The following is an 18,806-nucleotide window of genomic DNA, read 5'->3' as shown; positions in this document are numbered from 1 at the left end:
TAACTTGTAGAAAGATGGGCCTCATTTACTGACATCAATATACAATATTTTTAATTTGACCCATTGGTTAGGGAGCCTTGTCAAGAGAAACATTTAACATTTTAGGGGGTGGTATTTTTGGCATTTTATTTGGCATTTGCTGATTTGGAGGTGGTTTTATAGGTTTTAAAATGAGATGTGTATTTATTGATTTACCTTTTTTATATTAATTCTCTAGGAAAATGGAAAATATGGACGCCGTAAACAGTATCCACTCGCTTTGATTCTGGCCCCAACCCGAGAACTGGCACTCCAGATCTATGATGAAGCAAGAAAGGTATCCACTCTGTTTTAATTTATATATATATATTATGCATACATACATAGTTTTTTTCAAATACATGAATGAAGGCTATTTGCATCCAGAACCAAATCGAAACAAAGTAATAAGAATTCCTCTAGAGGAAAATATACTTTGACCCATTCGACGACTCAAGACCAGCACTTTCAATTCAAACACAATGTCTTGTTTTGCAATCACTCAAACACCCATACTACAGAAATGTTCATTAATGATCAACAAAATGAGAATAGGTTAAAAAAAAAAATGTAAAGCTGATACATTTGTGTCTTGGAGAATAAAAGCAATCCTCCAAATAAAGCTGAAGCTCTAACGGATAATGATTCTGTACAGCACCAAAAGAAAAAAAGCTGAACTGCTGAACCTCGTCTTTAATATTAGCATCACAAGGGTATCCATGTATTATACAAAATAACAGATGGGCCTCTTCAGTGAGTTGCAGAAACCAGAGATGGAATTTTTCCTGTGACAGCTTAAATTATCTACCTTCAGTCTTGTAATTATGATGTCAAACCCTAGATTTAATTATCACTGAAGTGTATCATAGTGTAATTTTTATATATATATAATATATATATATAAAAATAATTATAAAAAATATATATATTATAAAAAATATATTATAAAAAATATATATATATATATTATAAAAAATATATATATAAATAAATATATATATGCAGTGCCTTGCAAAAGTATTCAGACCCCTGTCCAATTCTCTCATATTTATAGGAGGTCCAGTGGTTAAAGAAAAGGGCTTGTAACCAGGAGGTCCCTGGTTCAAATCACACCTCAGCCACTGACTCATTGTGTGACCCTGAGCAAGTCATTTAACCTCCTTGTGCTCCGTCTTTTGGGTGTTTGCACTGTATGTAAAATCTCCATGATATTTTTGTGGGTAGGTTATGGAATAAAATTAGGAATTTGGATCTATTTAAACATTAAATAAACCAAAGTAGATTTTCAGAGCACTATACAAGCCTAAAAATAATAGTGGTAATTTGTTAAAGGCAAGCATGCAACATCCCGTGGTAGTTGAGCTGTCTTTTGAAGACTTGCCCATACACTGAGACTGCATGTTCTGCATCCACTAAATTGGTTGCCAAGTTATACAGATTGTAGAAATCTATTAAACGGTCCTAAAACTCGGTTACCCAAGGGCATCTGACCGCCTTTAACCCTTCTGGGGTCTTATGTCGGACCTGGTCCGACGTTGCAATTTTCCGACATAATCAAAAAGACAAACAGGTCTCTAGTCATTTTTTTCTCCTGACAAAGCCGAGAACCATTCAATGCCCGAGTGAGACCGATTGGAGCTGAGAGAAGCCAAAAAAAAAAGGGCATATCATCAATATGGATAGCCCCGGCACCACATAGATAACACGGACATAAACAAACAACATAGCTGCTTCTGCATCCAGCGCTCAAAGAATATCAGACATTTGCAGAGCTTTTTTTTTTTATGTTTATAGTAGTAAAATATTGACTTGGATCGCATTATTGAGGAGTTTGGTAATAAAACAAGTGATCAGGAGATGATTTATCGGTATGCACTACTAATGGAGGTATGAAAAATACAGCAAACAAGGGGTGGGGTGGGGCTGTTGCTATGCAGGACCTTTTAAACATGTTTTTCTGGTGGGGCGGGGGAAATACTTTTAAACAGCGCGTCTAAAATAAACTGCGCGTGTGAAAATTGGACCTGACGTGCTGAATAAATGGACAAGGGTTAATAAAGGTCATATATGCAGCATGTTTGTCCCATCCAGGAATTTTAATATTAGTCCAGTCAAAAGAGAGAACATTTTAAAGTAAGCGACAGGTTGTTTGAAGCGAGGTTGCTGTGCTAGGTCGTACCTGTAGTACTGATTTTTAACTTGGCTACAACTGACGGCAATACTTTGTCTCCGTTGACTTGTTTGTTTTCTGAAAGCTGTGTTGCGTTCTGTTTAGCAGCCGCTGTGGTAGCCTTTTGTTTTAATGTGATTCGAAGCATTTTCTCAAGTCACATTACAAGATGTGCAAAACAATTTATACCTCCATTTGCATTTACTTTTATTTGGGGAAATTTCTTGACACGATCCTCAGCCGGAATATACTTTGCTTATTTACTTTTGTCGTCCATTTTTGGTATTTTACTTCCAATGCTAAAAAGTAGATTTTTTTTTTTCCTACCTCCTCCTGTACAGTACAGGTCACAGAAAAGCCAATACAGATGCACTGATAGGCTGACTTAAAACATTGTTGTGAACAATAAACAAGGGCTAACTGCTTTGAATTTAAATGTTTTGTTTTAATGAATTTTGTCCAAGTGCAATGCACACAAGATGATGAAGGAATAAAAAATAAATAAATAAAAAAAAAACTTTACAGAATTAAGCTATGTAGTTTGCGGTGTGCAGTAGTTTACACTTGCATTTAGTGGTGTGTTTTTTTTTGTTTGTTTTTTTTAAGTCTCTGTACTAGTCCGGTATGCATTGGCCCTTAGAGTTGAATTTTGTTCCCAATTCATGCCTTGGATAATATTTTAATAAAAAAAAGGCATGTCAAACGCACGTTAATCACTCTACTGTCTTGTCCCACTTAGCATACTGTAATTTCCTGTGGCATCATTTTGGTGCATGCTAGGATTGAATGTGTGTAGTCATCGTTTGAATATATAATTAGTCACTAACCGCCTTGTGTAGCAAAGCACTCAAACTGAAGGACTTGTGAATGGGATGTATTTTATTCTTTTAAAACTGACTGACTGTTTATTGGATAGAAAGAGGGTTACTTGTATCTATTGTCAAAGTGAGAGCCAGTGTCACAGTGCATCTAATGAGCTGTACCACCTGTGTGCTAAACATGCTTTCACTTCTCAAAATACATGCTACAGATATCAATACAACAAATGAAACCTGTCAATTGACAGTACTCCTTTTAGAAATTCAGGATCGCTGCAAACCCATGAATCAAGCGAAGTATAACCAGTGCTGTTGGATAGCTACTGACTGGAGACCCATTTGTATTGTAGCTGTTATTTCAATAACCACATTTATTTAAGCTGTTTACGATTATGGAGGATAGAACGTACTCTGAATGTTTTTAGGCAATTTACAAGTTATTAACCCTTTGCGATCTGTTTATTCAGTGCCTCTTAGGCATGTCCGGTCCAATTTATTTTCACATGCGCGGTTTACAATGACATGCTGTTTTAAAAGTAATTTTATTCATTGGGGGGGGGGGGGTGAATGATGAAATGCACATTGCCCGGAAGAAGGGAAGCTCACAGTTACCTGGCTTATTACCTTTCGTAAACCAACGAATACCTGGGGGTTTGGCGAGCTAGTGAACACTTAGCCAGCCTGCCACCACTGCAATATTATATTTAGGGCAATTTTAATGACAGCTGAATTTATGCTATTTTTCGTTTCATTATTCCACAAGTAATTCCAAATATTGCAATTGTTCTAGTTATATTTAATTAGTAATTCTTGTGTATTAGAGCAGCCGCCACTTCCACCCTAATGACCCGGTGGTTGAGGCTTTTGCAAGATTTTGTTGAGGGAAGGTGGGGAGTGAAACAAATGGTGAGCTCATTCAAAACCGTTCAGAGAAACGATACTGAACTTGTAGCTGTTTTGGTGTTCTTGTAGAAAATTGTGGTACCTTTTTTTGCAACACAAAGGTTATACCAACAAAACAATTGTGGACTTTTTTTTTTTTTTTTTTTTAAATAGCAGGTAGGCTATGTTCTTGCCACGCATACATTGTAAACTCTATGTAAATAAAAATGTATATTTGTGCAGTATATGCAAGGTACTATGTGGTATAGCCTTTTAATATTGCAACATTAGCACACCTTTTACCCAACTAAATAGTACACAAGTTAAATTCCTTTATTTTCAACTTCAATAATCTTTCTAGTAGTGTACAGAGAAGGCATGGTTTATTTTGTGTTGCTGTTATTTACATTAGCCTATAGGCTAAAGTAAAAATGCACTGGGTATTCATTTGTTTACTATTTGTATGTTGTAAAGTAATTTTTAATGTAATGTGTGTAAACACATTACAGAAATGGTATTTCAGAAAATTTAAAATTGAGCAGTAATATAAATTGGCTTTTTTGTATTTGTTGCTTATTTTTTAAATTGTCCTTCAGTTCTAATTTAATATTGTCCCACGAAATGTTGGGCAGCTGGCTCTTGAGCTGATATATTTAACATGGTGTTTTTTTTTTTCTTCAGTTTGCCTACCGTTCCAAAGTACGTCCATGTGTAGTATATGGTGGGGCTGACATCGGACAGCAAATTCGTGACCTGGAAAGAGGCTGTCATCTCCTGGTAGCTACTCCTGGCCGTCTTGTAGACATGATGGAGAGGGGAAAGATTGGTCTGGAATATTGCAAGTGAGTAGGCAATTTATTTTTTAAATTAGTTGTCGCCAGTGGTTTTTACCCTAGTTTTCTCCCCAATTTATGCCCAATTTTATTTTATCCCGGTTCACCCTTGCAACCCTCTCATGACTCGGGGAAACTGAGGCTGAAACACGCATCCTCTGAAACGTGTTCCTGCTAATCTGTCATTTTTCGCACTACGGATCCACTGTGAAGACACCGAACCCATAGTGCCGGAGGACAACGCAGATCTGAATGGCTCCATTGCAGACCCGCAGGCGCCGTATCAGCCACGGGTCGCTGGTGCATGGTGAGCCATGGATTACCCTGCCGACCTTGTCCCTCCCTACCCGGGAGGCGCTCGGCCAATTGTGCGCCACCCCCTAGGAACCTACGGTCACAGTTGGCAATGACATAGCCTGGATTTGAATCGGTGATCTCCAGGCTATAGGGCGCATCCTGATTTCCACGTGGAGCTCCTTTACCAGATGCACCACTCGGGAGCCCCATGAGTAGGCAACTTTATTTACCTGTACTCTGACCAATCCATGGCATGTCTCTTGTTGTGCCCTGACCGTTGTATCGCCAAACCTAATAACCTGTTAAGATGCATACTGTATCAAGAGATTAGGAGAGAGTGATACAAATATCCATTCTCTTGATGCTTGAAACTACATTTCAAAACAAAAGTACCAGATGTGCTTAGATTTGATTCAGTGCAAAAGCTGCACTATAAGTTTTGTTTAATTGTGCTGAAGCTTGTTTTTAATCAGACCCAACCATCCCTATCTATAGATGCACATGTGCTTTTCTAGCATTTGAGTATCATTTAAATAGAGACTGGTTAGGGTTGGCACTGACCACTTAACCCTTTGCGGTTCATTTATTAATCGCGCGTCAGGCACGTCCGGTCTAATTTATTTTCACACGCGCAGTTAATTTTAGACGCGCTGTTTAAAAGTATTTTTTTCCAGTCAAACGGGTTTAAATGGCCCTGCATATCAATCAACAAAGCACTCACTAGGCATCTCCAGACCCACCCTTTCGTTTGCTATAGCGTTCACCTATGTAAGAAATAAATAATAATAATAGATTACATACCGATCGATCATCTCCGGATCACTCGTTTTATCACCAAACTCATCAATAATGCGATCCAAGTCATTATTTTATTACTATAACATCTCAAAGCTCTGCAAATGTCCCATGTTTTCTGTGCGCTGATTCAGTCAGCCAACTTGTTTACTTACAACCTGCCCCGTTATCCGATACCAGATACCATGTATGACTAATCATGAGATACGTGGGTTTTTTTTTTTTGTAAATTTCTCGGCTCCTGTCGCTCCCACTCGGCAATTGAATGGTTCTCGGCTTTTTCCGGAGAAAACGACTAAAAACCCGTTTTTTTTTTTTTTAAGGACCTGTGAGGAATAATTGCAATGTCGGACCCAGTCTGACAATGGGCCGCAAAGGGTTAATGGCATTTCTACACTTTTTTTTTTTTTTTTTTTTTTAATTCAGGTATCTGGTGCTGGATGAAGCAGACAGAATGCTTGACATGGGTTTTGAACCTCAAATTCGTCGCATTGTTGAGCAAGACGCCATGCCTCCAAAAGGAATCCGTCACACCATGATGTTCAGTGCTACTTTCCCTAAAGAAATCCAGGTAAGACAACTACCAGATTGAGAATGTGTGTGATTCTAAAATGAATAACAAGTGGCTTGATATGCTGTAATTTTGAAATTGTTCAGATCCTTGCTCGTGACTTTCTGGAAGAGTACATTTTCTTGGCTGTGGGCCGTGTTGGGTCCACCTCCGAGAACATCACCCAGAAAGTTGTTTGGGTAGAAGAGGGAGATAAGCGTTCCTTCCTGCTTGATCTGCTGAATGCTACAGGTAAATGCTGATTGTACTGCTGTTAAGTTCTCTAGCGAAGTCTGCTTTTGTACAGTTTAGCTGTAGTTGTAATTGTATAGTGTTAATTATTGAATATGAAGTTCAATTTTTTTTTTTTGTGTGATTTTTTTTTTTTTTTTTTTTTTTTTTTTTTTTAAGGTTCAATGTTTGTTACGGAAGTTTCAGATTCATTAATTCAGAGTCAATAATAATGTGACTTCTTGCAAATTCAAGAAAACCCTTCCTATTGTTGGCCTACTGGCCAAGAGCAGGTCTTGGGAGAACTATCTTGGCTCGCATTACAGTGGAGTAACGTGCTGAAATGCATGCAAGATAAGTGCTGTAGAATATGCTTAAGAGACACAGACAATATCACTTAAGTTACATTCCAGGCTCCCAATACTGTTTATCCCTTCAGGAAACCAGTTACAATGGCCTGCTCTGCCCCTCCCAAGTGGTAGGCATGTTTGTTGTAATTTTGGACGTACAAGTGCATATTAAATTGTTTAGTTCTTGAAAGTACTATACGTTTATTGCGAGATTTGGTTTTATTCAAAGTAATTCCGAGTGAGGTTCAGGAAAACGCAAGTGAAATCTCCGACAAACCTGGTAAGTAGGCAATATTTTGTTACTATATTCAATATTAAGTGATAGAATGCTTGTCATTTCATTTATTGGAGCTAATTGTGTAAAATTCTAATTGAGCGTTGTAATGTATTGTAAACGCCAATTAAAATAGACCAACGCATAGCAACATTTTGAAAAGTCAAATTGATTTGTTTCAGAAATGCTATTCCCCTTGTTGGAAGTTGTTTCTGATTCCTGGCTGAACCAAATGTCCAGTTACCCTTGAAGCTACTTTTTCAGTGTTTCCTTTTAGTCTTGCACCCAATTTAACCAGGATATTGCAAGTTGTATTTTATAAAGCCCTCTAAATGCTTGCATAACTTTAGTGTGCTGTGACATATGTTAGTGATCCAGACTGTGAAAGGAAATTTAACATGTCCAGAAAACTCTTGGACAAAATACAAGGAATGCATAGATTTTGGCTGATGTTGCAGTCTTCAAGAAAACTTCATTTTAATTTTAAATCTGCATATTAAATGGCTTGTGTTTGAATTAAAGTAATATAGACGTTGGGCAGGTTGTAGTTTTGATCAGATTAACGACTGTTACAACCGGCTATGCCAGTCAATTTTTTAAAGTTAACTGAGACCCCAGAATACTGTTTTCTGAGTTTATTGCATAGTACTTGCGCTTTTTTTTTGCCCCAATTTTATGATAGCTATTTTCTAAATAAATAAACAAACCCTGTGACAAACATTGAACCCTACTAACAATAGATAAGCAGTAGTACGATTGTAAAGATTGCATATTGGATATGTTCCATAGTCTGCAATTGATCTAAAGTTACTGTTACTTGGTAGTCTTGAATAGTAGAGCTAGTTTTAACCAAGTTCATACCCTGTTTGTACAGACCTCATTGCTTTGTAAAATTATACATTCTACTTTGTGTAATGGTTGTCAATGAAGGAAACTGGTTAATTATCAATTAAGTTAAATGTCATGAAACATGAGTTTTAAAATCAAATGTAACTTGTAAATCTGGCACTGATTTGGCATGTTGGTCTGTAACCACTGCTATTATGTGTACGTGAAACTGCAGCAACAAAATGTTTTTGTATAAATAGGCAAGGACTCCTTGACTCTGGTATTTGTGGAAACCAAGAAAGGTGCAGATGCCCTTGAGGACTTCTTGTACCGTGAAGGCTATGCTTGCACCAGTATCCATGGAGACCGTTCACAGAGAGACAGAGAGGAAGCTCTTCTCCAGTTCCGTTCAGGAAGGTGCCCAATTTTGGTGGCCACAGCTGTAAGTGTCAATCAGTTGAAGATTAACAGTTAATGCCCATTGGGGCAGGGGTGAGAAAATCAGACTAATTGATTTTAATTTTGCAGGTGGCAGCTCGTGGCTTGGACATTTCTAATGTGAAACATGTGATTAACTTTGATCTTCCAAGTGACATTGAAGAATATGTCCATCGCATTGGCCGTACTGGCCGTGTAGGAAACCTTGGTAAGCAATTTAGTTACAAGCTGTGATGCAACACAACAGTTTTACTGCTTTTTCCTTCACTGCTAATTTTAATGGTTGCTAATTTTAAAGGTTGTTTTTTTTTTTTTTTTCAGCCATTAAGGTTGACAGTATAAAGGGCTTTATAGTGTTTATTGAAATGCTGTATTTTGGAATTAATTTCATAGACAAATACTAATCACAATTATTGAAGGGTTGGGATGTTCACTTTCTCTGGAGAACTGCATTTATTTATTTTTATTTATTCTCCTTTTTTAGGTCTGGCAACCTCATTTTTCAATGAGAAGAACAGTAACATTACCAAGGACCTCCTTGATATTCTAGTTGAAGCCAAACAGGAGGTTCCCTCCTGGCTGGAGAGCCTGGCTTACGAGCACCAGCACAAGAGCACTGGACGTGGGCGTTCCAAGAGGTAAAGAACTTGCCTTTTTCCTCAGTTTTTGTTTTTAAAGTCATGTGTGGTGTATGAGGGTTTTTTTTTTATTTTTTTTTTTTTTATTTTAAATAGCCTTTTGCGTGGCATTGTCACTACTCTCTATACACGATCAGGACTGCAGCACTGCTCTAACCTTGAGTAAAGATTAACTAAATGTGTCTTCTATCAGGTTTTCTGGTGGATTTGGCGCAAGAGACTATCGTCAGACCAGCAATACTGCCAACAGCTTTGGCAGCCGTGGAAGCCGTCCTGGGGGAGGTCACGGTGGAAACAGAGGATTTGGTGGTGGTGGTGGTAAGCTTCCTCCACTATAAGAGCAGTTACTTGGGTAGATTTAAACTTGGTGGTATTTTGAATGCCTTCCTTTTTAAAAACCAACTTGTATAGTTAGTTCAGCTTGCATGTAAAGTGGCTGCCTATTTTGGCTGGACCCCAGTTGAAAATACTGTTTTGGAGTTTATATTTTGACTTTGTCATTGCAATACCATCCTGACATGTCACTTATTTTCTTAGGTGGCTTTGGAAACTTTTACAGCAGTGACGGTTATGGAGGAAACTACAACTCCCAGGTTGACTGGTGGGGAAACTGAAGATCACATCTATCTCAGTGGAGGTCACCATGCCAAACTAGCTGAATGGAAACCACATGTAACTTAGCCAGACTATACCTTGTGTAGCTTCAAGAACTCGCAGTACATTACCAGCTGTGATTCTCTGAAAACATTCTTAAAGGGAGCTTAAAGCAAATGAAGATGGCCTGCAGAGAACCAGAGCATCACACCTTAGATAAGACAAAACATGACGGCTGTTTTTTTGTTTTTTTTAAAATGCCTATAGAATCTTGGACTCTAGAGTTTTCAGCTGCACTTCATTTCTTTCTTTTGTAAACTGAGGATCATTTGTTTAATGTACTGTGCCTTTAACTTTAGACAGAATTTATTTTTTATTGTCATACTGGCTCAAGTTGGCCAAGATCAATTGTTTTTGTAAGGCATAAAAGCTTGAACTAAATCAAACCTTGGCAAATACTGGGATGATATGACTTGTCATTTTTGTTCCATTCGAACTTCAAATTGTCACAGGGACAGTATCAGGTTGCCTACATTAAAGGCTTTAGCACAAGCAGCTTGTAAAAACACCAGAAGCGTTTGATAAAGGTATTGATTCCTTGTGTGGCAAACTGTATTTAAAGGGATTAAGAGTTCAGATTTTTTGCTCACTCTATCCTGGATAGGTACCCATTAGGGACATGGTAGACTTCAAAAAGCCATTCCAGGTGGTGATCTTAATAACCAATAATACACCTCAGTGCTTTTTAAAAGCGCTGGCTTTTAGATACACACAAATGCTGGAACATGTTACTCCACTCTTCAAATGACTTGACAGTGTTAAGGCAGCTAGTGAAGTACCGCAAACTACCCATTTAAGCGGGGCTTTTTTTTTTTTTCCTTAACACATTCTTTTCAAGGGGTAATTTGAAAAACAATTTTTTAAAAGATGTTTCTAAACTTTACATATGGGTAATCTGAAAGACAAATGCCTGCCATATTGAAACTGAAGTAGAATGGCTATAAAAGGAGCACAGCACCGAAAGCAGCCCTGCAGAAAGACTAGGCTGATTGTCTTATACGCATGCTAGTGTTGATGTTTTTTGGTCAAGAGGATAAAAACGGAGGAATTCTGCAGCAGGCTTTATTTTATTACAAACGTATAAACATTTTCTCTTTTTCAAGCTGCGTTTTAAATTCTGACAGACATCCTTGGCTTACTTCATCGGGGGGGGAAAAAAGGCTCCTACGATTTTAAAGTAAGCTGTATTGACGGTTGCGGAGGTCAGAAATATACAAAGAACTGCACAAGGTTTCGGTGGCATTCAGAGTGCAGTTTTATAAACCAGAGTTTGAGTTGCGTAGGTTTCTATTGCATAAACTGGCTGTATAATCCATTTAGATCTGGCCAAAGAGAGGATATATTTTTCCTCCTGATGGTACATTAATGCTGTAAACTACTTGGGAGTTAAACTGCCTTGTGTATTTAAAATCATTGGACAGGGTGCCAGCATAAGCTTCTTTTTGGAAGCAAGGTGGCTTGGAAGAAAATGGCATTTAACTTAAGTGCAATAGATTTATTCTCAAGTGTGTTGTGCCTTGTTCTGAAATTTATACTGCTTTGAAGCGGATGCAGTGACAGTATTGAGGTAACTTAAGGTGACTGGTGCTATTTAAGTTTAGGCCCTTTGTATGTCGTGCCCATCACGGTTTACAAAATTATTTTATTGCACATTAAAAGTTTTATATATGTCTTGTGTGCGTGTCCTTAAGCTTCCAAATATTGTGTGGAGATTGTGAAACGCAGCTTGTTTACAAAAGGGGAAGGGGCTTGATACTTAACCAAGATTTATTTGGGACCAGGGGGATTAGCAGTTGGGAATTTAGCTATTTGCACACAGATTTCTAGATTCTACTTTTTTGCTGCTAGTTTTGTGTAATTTATTAAGCATTTTTTTGAGAAATATTTATTTTTATAAGCCTAAAAGTGATTTCTTTGAAAGTTTCAAAACTTGACCAAAAGACAGTACAAAAACACTGGCACTTGAATGTTGAATGTCACCCGTATGCGTGAAATTTATATATTTCGGGGTAGTGTGAGCTTTTTAATGTTAGTCATATTGGACTCGGTGTCAAATCCACACCTGTTGTTGGCTGCAAGGCCAAATGTTTCTATAGAACTATATTAAATTGGCAATCCAAAATTTTAAAAAAATAAACAAACATGCCAAGGTTTGGATAAAAGTTAACAAAATATTAGATGAAACACATTTCCTAAATGTTTATCAACTCGGTGTCCAGATTCTCCAATTGTGTGTTTGGTGTTCTTTTTATGTAATTGTTTTTTTTTGTTTTTTTTTTTCAGTGAATGTCTGGCACATGGCAATCGTAAAACATGTGGTTATTCTCTTTATTGCATATTTGGTGCATCCTGGTGTTTTTTATGTAACATTTAGCAGGTTTCAGCTACAGCAATAAGTCTTAACTGGATTGAAAGCGGATTGAGAAACCGTAGGCTGGTCTAATGATGAAATGCTTTTTAACTTGCTACATGTTTAAACTGAACACTTTGAACGCCATAGATTTAGTATTTGCTTTATGTAATAGTTTAGAAGCTATGCACTGCATGAGGTGACTCAGCTGTGCGTCTTGTGCGATTTTATCAAATAAAAGTTTAAAAGTTTAAACTGCAGGATTTGTTTGTATTCTCTCCTCTCCCCCACCCCCCCTCCACACACAATGTTACTGGTCTTACCCTTATCTATGCATGATCAGGACTGCAGCACTGCTAACTTGAGTAAAGAATTTTAAATTTATTCAGGCAGAACACACAGAGATGTTATCTTTACATGGATGGATTCTGTTATTCCTCTACAGATTTCCTACAATAAAATCTATTTAACTGACCTTTTTATTCTGGTATGGTACTGATTTGTCTTTTCTTGAACATCCATTTTAATTTATCTTCAAATCATTGTCAGATGTCATTTACCCCTTTCATTATGAACCCAGGTCTCTTGACCTTGATTTTATAATGGGTAATGAATGGATGCACAACATGAATGAAGAGATTTGACAGGCTTAATTATATACACGTTGTATTTAGGGCTTCTGATTTTTTTTTTTTTTTTTTTTTTGTTTTAACCTGACCCTTCAAGATTGCCATTACATGCACCAATGATATCCTCAATGAAGATTACCTAGCTGTGTTTTGGTACTTCCATACATATAGGAGCAGTTTGTTATCTTGCAGCTTTACAGTAGATTTCAGTGAAGCAAAACATTTGTGTAATTGTTACATTTACAGCATTTTACAGTAATTTCTGTGGCTCATTTTGAACATGGCATATAATGTTAAATCTTTATGAATCACTTCAGCTTTAAGGCAACCTACAATGGTAGTTCCCTTTCAAGTACAAAATGTACCCATTACCTAATGGGTGTTAACCTCCTAAAGACCTAAAACCTGAATAGCAAAGCTGCTCAGCCAAGCCTGTGGCAATCATGGCAAGTCCTCGATGGAATAAAATGATAGCGCTTGCAGATCTCGGTGCCATTTTTTCTTTCAAGAACTGACCTGACAGGAGGAGCCTATACGAAGTATTATGACCGTATAATTTGCTAATTTTATTTATGCTGTAATAGTTTTTTAAACTTAAATACACGTACAGATTCACTACCAACCAGGGCTTATCAAGCCGGTCTTAAACAGCCCAGTTGCTGTCTTTAATCAGACTGAGGCAGCACCTGTACATTTCTTACTGTACACTGCATTGCTACTTGCATAATGCCTTGGTTTTATCCCTGCGATACATGCAAGGCCAGTCTGCCTGTTGAGGGCAAGGACAAGCCTGGTGAACCGCAGATTCTGCGAGTTTTGTGCACATTTCTCCAAGCGCACAGTGGAGAAACGTCTCTCCCGTAGCTCTGCAGAGCACTCTGTGTCCCTCGCTCCTGCACAGTGCTCTTTCCCATCACCCTCTGTTAGAGAGGTGACTGCATCCTCCCCCCCCATGGCTCTGTGCCAAGGGAGAGTGGATGACGAGGGAAGCCATTTTCACGGTCTTCCTCCTCCTCCTCCAAGGAAGGAGGATGGAGAAGCTCTGGGCAGCAGTTTCCCACCAAGGAACGGAGTTACTGTGTGAACATTCGGTGCCGCCTGCCCCCTTGGGGCCCAGGGGGCTACAAGTGTAGGTTGGCAGCAGGATAATGTGCTGTGCATTGCCTCCTCTGAGGAGGTGGGTGAACAGGAGCTGGCATTCCCATCTGAGGACGTGGAATCAGACAGCACGGGTGTGGTTAAGCTCTCCCTGTCGGCAGAGCTTCTACCACTGATCAAGAGGGCCACTGCAGTCTTGCAAGTGCCCTGGCCTACAGAAGGTGAGACAAGGCAGGCCATCTTCGATGACAAGCCTACCACCTCTCCCGTGCCCCCTCCCACTGTAACCAAACTTTCTTTTTCAGATCCAGTCGTCCTGGGGTCACCCGGCTACAGCTCCTGCTGTTTCCCGGTCTACGCAATGCGGAGAAACTGGCCCAATTTCCGCCAGTAGAGGCTTCAGTTGCCGCGCTGGTACAGGCGCCTAATTTAGCGCTTCTATCCAAGGATGCCATCTGCCCCAACCAAGTGCCAGGTCTCGGAGGTGTTCCTCAAGCGTGCTTATTCAACTTTAGTTGTATTTAGTTGTATTCAGGGGCGTGCCCCCCCGGGAAGAAATTTTTTAGGAGACAGCTCTTAAATGGTCACTTCTGGTGGCTTGAAATGAATGCTGGACATGAATCGAGGACAATCTGATTGACATGAAGTTGGCTGGTATACACTTAAAACACTATGATAAAGTGGCCGTCCTGGAAGCTGGTTTGACATCCCTGCTATAGAATTACTAATAACCTGAATTATAACCTATCCCAGCCTTACTGTAAGCTACCAATACCCCTGCCGCTACAAGCATGAGCACATGCACGCTCACGTGCTCTGCCTGCCTCTCCTGTGTCTGTGCTGCTGCTCGTACCTGGGTGCATTGCTTCATTCACCTGATAAAATAATAAACTGATGCATGTCATATAGAGAGAAAATATATGGCTATGCTAACTTTATTTGCTGAGTATTACTATACAGCATTAGCCTACTATCATATCACAATGTGCCTCAAACAATAATATATCTCAAAACTGAGTCTAACACTTTCACTGTTATAATCACTAAGCCATTACAGACCTCACCTGCGACCCTGTTGCTGCCTCTGTACTGCTTTTACCAGGTTGCACTGCTTCATTCGCCTGATAAAATGATAAATTGATGCATGCTGTTTAGAGTGAAAGTATGACTCTGCTAACTTCATTAGTAAATTATTTTTTCATTTGCTATGAGAATCATTATCAATTGTGTTTATTACTTTAATAACATCTTCCTACTTACACTTTGACTTTTTGTAAAAAATACTTCCTTATGTCCATCTTTCTTTTTTTGGCTGCTATTATGCTTTAGTCATCTAAAGCCAAATTGAAGTGATTAGCTAACGTTAGTTGGATGACGATATCAAAACATGCTCACGCACACTCACACTCTCTCTCTGTCACACACACACATAATGATTAGCTGTGAAACAAGCTAGCTAGCCAACAAGGACGTTGGGTTAGCAGCTAGCAATGGGTCGCTAACGTAATAAACCTACTTACCTACCCATTAGGTAGGTAGGTAGGTTTATTCACTCAAACTATGTTGCTGACGAGCTGACAATACCTTCAGCCCCGGCACCTGGCTTTCATTCAGTCAGTGGCTCACACTCATATCAGACTGACCGGCAAGCGGCAGCTTCAGATGAGCCAGAGTCCAGCCTAAGCCAGCGGGTCTCAACCTTTTTTTACTCACGCCCCACTGAAATTTATTTTTATATCTGCCCACCTCCCCGTTTAATTTGACTTTTTAATATCTATTTTTTTATGACTGCCTATATAATATAGAGCGTTTATTTAGCCGCCTGGATAGTCACACTGTCCATTCAATCAAATACATATGTTCGTGTTCGCTTTTTACACACACAATACAAAAATATCAAGCAAGGAGTAAGTTAGTTACAAAGGGAGGAAGGAGGATTGAAATAATGCGACAACTCATTAACCAACAAACACAACATAAATATCGAATTAAACTGATTATATTTATTTTTATTTTTTAAAATAAATGTGAAAAATGTGGCACAATATACACCGTTTATGATTGAGTAGAATTTTCCTTATTTTAAACCCGGAGAATCACCTTTCATTCCCAAATCCTTGTACACTTTCGCGCTTCAATGAAAACAGAACACTCTTGGTCCCTGACGTCAGCTGCGAGTCCGTGTTACAGTGATGCATTATGGAACTTGTAGTTTTCTTGTCTCCTGATTACAACCCAAAACCCCACCAAATACCTACATATCCCAGGGTGCCATTCTTTTTAAAGCTATCTCTTTTTCTCTCTTTAATAACTGGCTGCACTCAAAGGGCGAAATCTGGAGTATCGTTTGGCACGTCACTGTTATTATTACTAGTACGTTATTATTCAAACGTTCAAGGCCCCCTACGCCGGTGGGGAACAGTGTACGAGTTCTGGGTCTTGCCATTTGGTCTCTTTAGCTCCTCGTGCCTTTTCAAAGTGCATGGAAGCTATCCTGGTCATACAGACAACACAACAGGTGGTGAGCCTCATTTGGGAGAGCAGAGATAGATCTCTTTGCCTCCCAGGAATTAACCCACTGTCCTGTCTGGCTCTCCATAATAGGAGTCTGGGACCGGCTGGAAGTAGATGCCTTGGCACACCAGTGGCTGATGCTACTGTTATATGCCTTCCCACTGATCGCCTTGCTTCTGCTGTGGCTGGAGAAAATCAGGCAGGACTGGGCCAAGGTGCTCCTAGTAGCCCCCTATTGTCCCAGGAAAACCCTGATGCAGCTCCATGGAGACTGCCCAAGCGCTGTGACCTGCTCAGTCAGGCATGGGGGACCTTATGACATCCCAACCAATCGAGCCTACAAGCTCTGGGTCTTGCACCTGAACAGCTGCATTTGAGCCGCCTGGGTCTGTCGAATAGGGTTATTGACACCTTACAAAATGCCAGAGCACCATCCACATGTACCCAGTAGGGGTACAAGTGGATAGTCTTTCAGACATGGTGTCTGCCTCGTGGGTTCGACCCCACCACTTGTCCCATGACAATAATATTGCATTTGTTGCAGGACCTGCATGTTGAGGGGAAATCCCCCTCTACATTAAAGGTCTATCTGGCAGCTATTTCAGCGTGCCATGTCAAGATTGACTCGGTCTCCCCAGGAGCTTAGCTTCCTGGCGGGGCAATTTGTGAAAGGCGTTCGGTGGCTTCGGCCACCTATGAAGGACATTGTTCCTCCTTGGAAGTTAGACATGGTGCTCAGTGCACTCTTGAAGCCTATATTTGAGCCCATGCATTCAGCTGAGCTGAAATATTTGTCGTTCTACAATATTACCCTTGAGACGGCTTTGGTATACTCACCCATTAGGTAATGTTTATATTTCTTACCCTGGTTCTCTGAAATAGAAACTATTAACCTTCAAGGGCCATGACTGCACCAGGCTTGAAGGAAAAATGGCGCTAAGGTCTGTGAGCCCTGTCATTTTATGCCCTCGGGTCAGGCCATGACTGTGTCACAGGCTTGGCTGAGCAGCTTTGGTATAGAATATTCAGGTTTCGGGTCTTTAGGAGGTAAACACCCATGCAGTAATGGTTACATTTCTAATTTCAGGGAACCAGGGTTCAATAACCTAATGTTTTTCTTGTAAATAGTGTATTCATGCATGCTGGTGCGGGAGATGTTAGTTTGGCTTTCTGGCAGGCTCTCGCATGGATCTGGTTAAAATAAAGGAGATTTCTGACGATGTAATTTGCATGAAATATGCTTGTTCTGTTCTAGGAACATAAGAAAGTTTACAAACGAGAGGAGGCCATTCAGCCCATCTTGCTCGTTTGGTTGTTAGTAGCTTATTGATCCCAGAATCTCATCAAGCAGCTTCTTGAAGGATCCCAGGGTGTCAGCTTCAACAACATTACTGGGGAGTTGGTTCCATACCCTCACAATTCTCTGTGTAAAAGAGTGCCTCCTATTTTCTGTTCTGAATGCCCCTTTATCTAATCTCCATTTATGACCCCTGGTCCTTTTTTCTTTTTTCAAGTCAAAGAAATCCCCCGGGTTGACATTGTCTATACCTTTTAGGATTTTGAACGTTTGAATCAGATCGCCGCGTAGTCTTCTTTGTTCAAGACTGAATAGATTCAATTCTTTTAGCCTGTCTGCATACGACATGCCTTTTAAACCTGGGATAATTCTGGTTGCTCTTCTTTGCACTGTTTCTAGAGCAGCAATATCCTTTTTGTAACAAGGTGACCAGAACTGAACACAATATTCTAGGTGAGGTCTTACTAATGCATTGTAGAGTTTTAACATTACTTCCCTTGATTTAAATTCAACACTTCTCACAATATATCCGAGCATCTTGTTAGCCTTTTTTATAGCTTCCCCACATTGTCTAGATGAAGACATTTCTGAGTCAACATAAACTCCTAGGTCTTTTTCATAGTTCCCTTCTTCAATTTCACTATCTCCCATATGATATTTATAATGCACATTTTTATTGCCCGCATGCAATACTTTACACTTTTCTCTATTAAATTTCATTTGCCGTGTGTCTGCCCAATTCTGAATGCTGTCTAGATCATTTTGAATGACCTTTGCTGCTTCAACAGTGTTTGCCACTCCTCCTATTTTTGTGTCGTCTGCAAATTTAATGAGTTTGCTTACTATACCAGAATCTAAATCATTAATGTAGATTAGGAATAGCAGAGGGCCTAATACTGATCCCTGTGGTACACCACTGGTTACCTCACTCCATTTTGAGGCTTCTCCTCTAATCAGTACTTTCTGTTTTCTACATGTTAACCACTCCCTGAATCCCTACTGCGTTCAGTTTGAGAATTAATCTTTTATGCGGGACTTTGTCAAAAGCTTTCTGGAAATCTAAATAGACCATGTCGTATGCTTTGCAGTTATCCATTTTCAATGTTGCATCCTCAAAAAAGTCAAGTAGGTTAGTTAGACAT

At 39.4% G+C, this 18,806-nt stretch overlaps 1 protein-coding gene across 10 annotated transcripts in view; it reads left to right on the top strand.

Annotated features, from left to right (window-relative positions):
• The window catches only part of LOC117405460 (putative ATP-dependent RNA helicase an3), a 31,734-nt gene extending 19,353 nt beyond the window's left edge, over positions 1-12,381 (top strand). For 6 of the 10 annotated variants that reach the window (XM_034008531.3, XM_034008527.3, XM_034008532.3 and 3 more), the window contains 10 exons: positions 218-316; positions 4,570-4,730; positions 6,240-6,384; positions 6,471-6,615; positions 7,174-7,224; positions 8,307-8,488; positions 8,575-8,692; positions 8,969-9,122; positions 9,316-9,440; positions 9,660-12,381. In XM_034008531.3, coding sequence (XP_033864422.1) covers positions 218-316; positions 4,570-4,730; positions 6,240-6,384; positions 6,471-6,615; positions 7,174-7,224; positions 8,307-8,488; positions 8,575-8,692; positions 8,969-9,122; positions 9,316-9,440; positions 9,660-9,736 — 1,257 coding nt within the window. In that variant the 3' untranslated portion in view covers positions 9,737-12,381. The remainder of the gene's footprint in view (positions 1-217; positions 317-4,569; positions 4,731-6,239; positions 6,385-6,470; positions 6,616-7,173; positions 7,225-8,306; positions 8,489-8,574; positions 8,693-8,968; positions 9,123-9,315; positions 9,441-9,659) is intronic. The other 4 variants (XM_034008528.3, XM_034008533.3, XM_059030082.1 and 1 more) reach the window with 3 other exon arrangements.
• The last annotated feature ends 6,425 nt before the right edge of the window (positions 12,382-18,806 follow it).

The sequence above is a fragment of the Acipenser ruthenus genome, chromosome 9, assembly GCF_902713425.1.
Source record: "Acipenser ruthenus chromosome 9, fAciRut3.2 maternal haplotype, whole genome shotgun sequence".
NCBI classification, from domain to species: domain Eukaryota; kingdom Metazoa; phylum Chordata; class Actinopteri; order Acipenseriformes; family Acipenseridae; genus Acipenser; species Acipenser ruthenus.
This window is presented reverse-complemented; position numbering and strand designations above follow the sequence as displayed.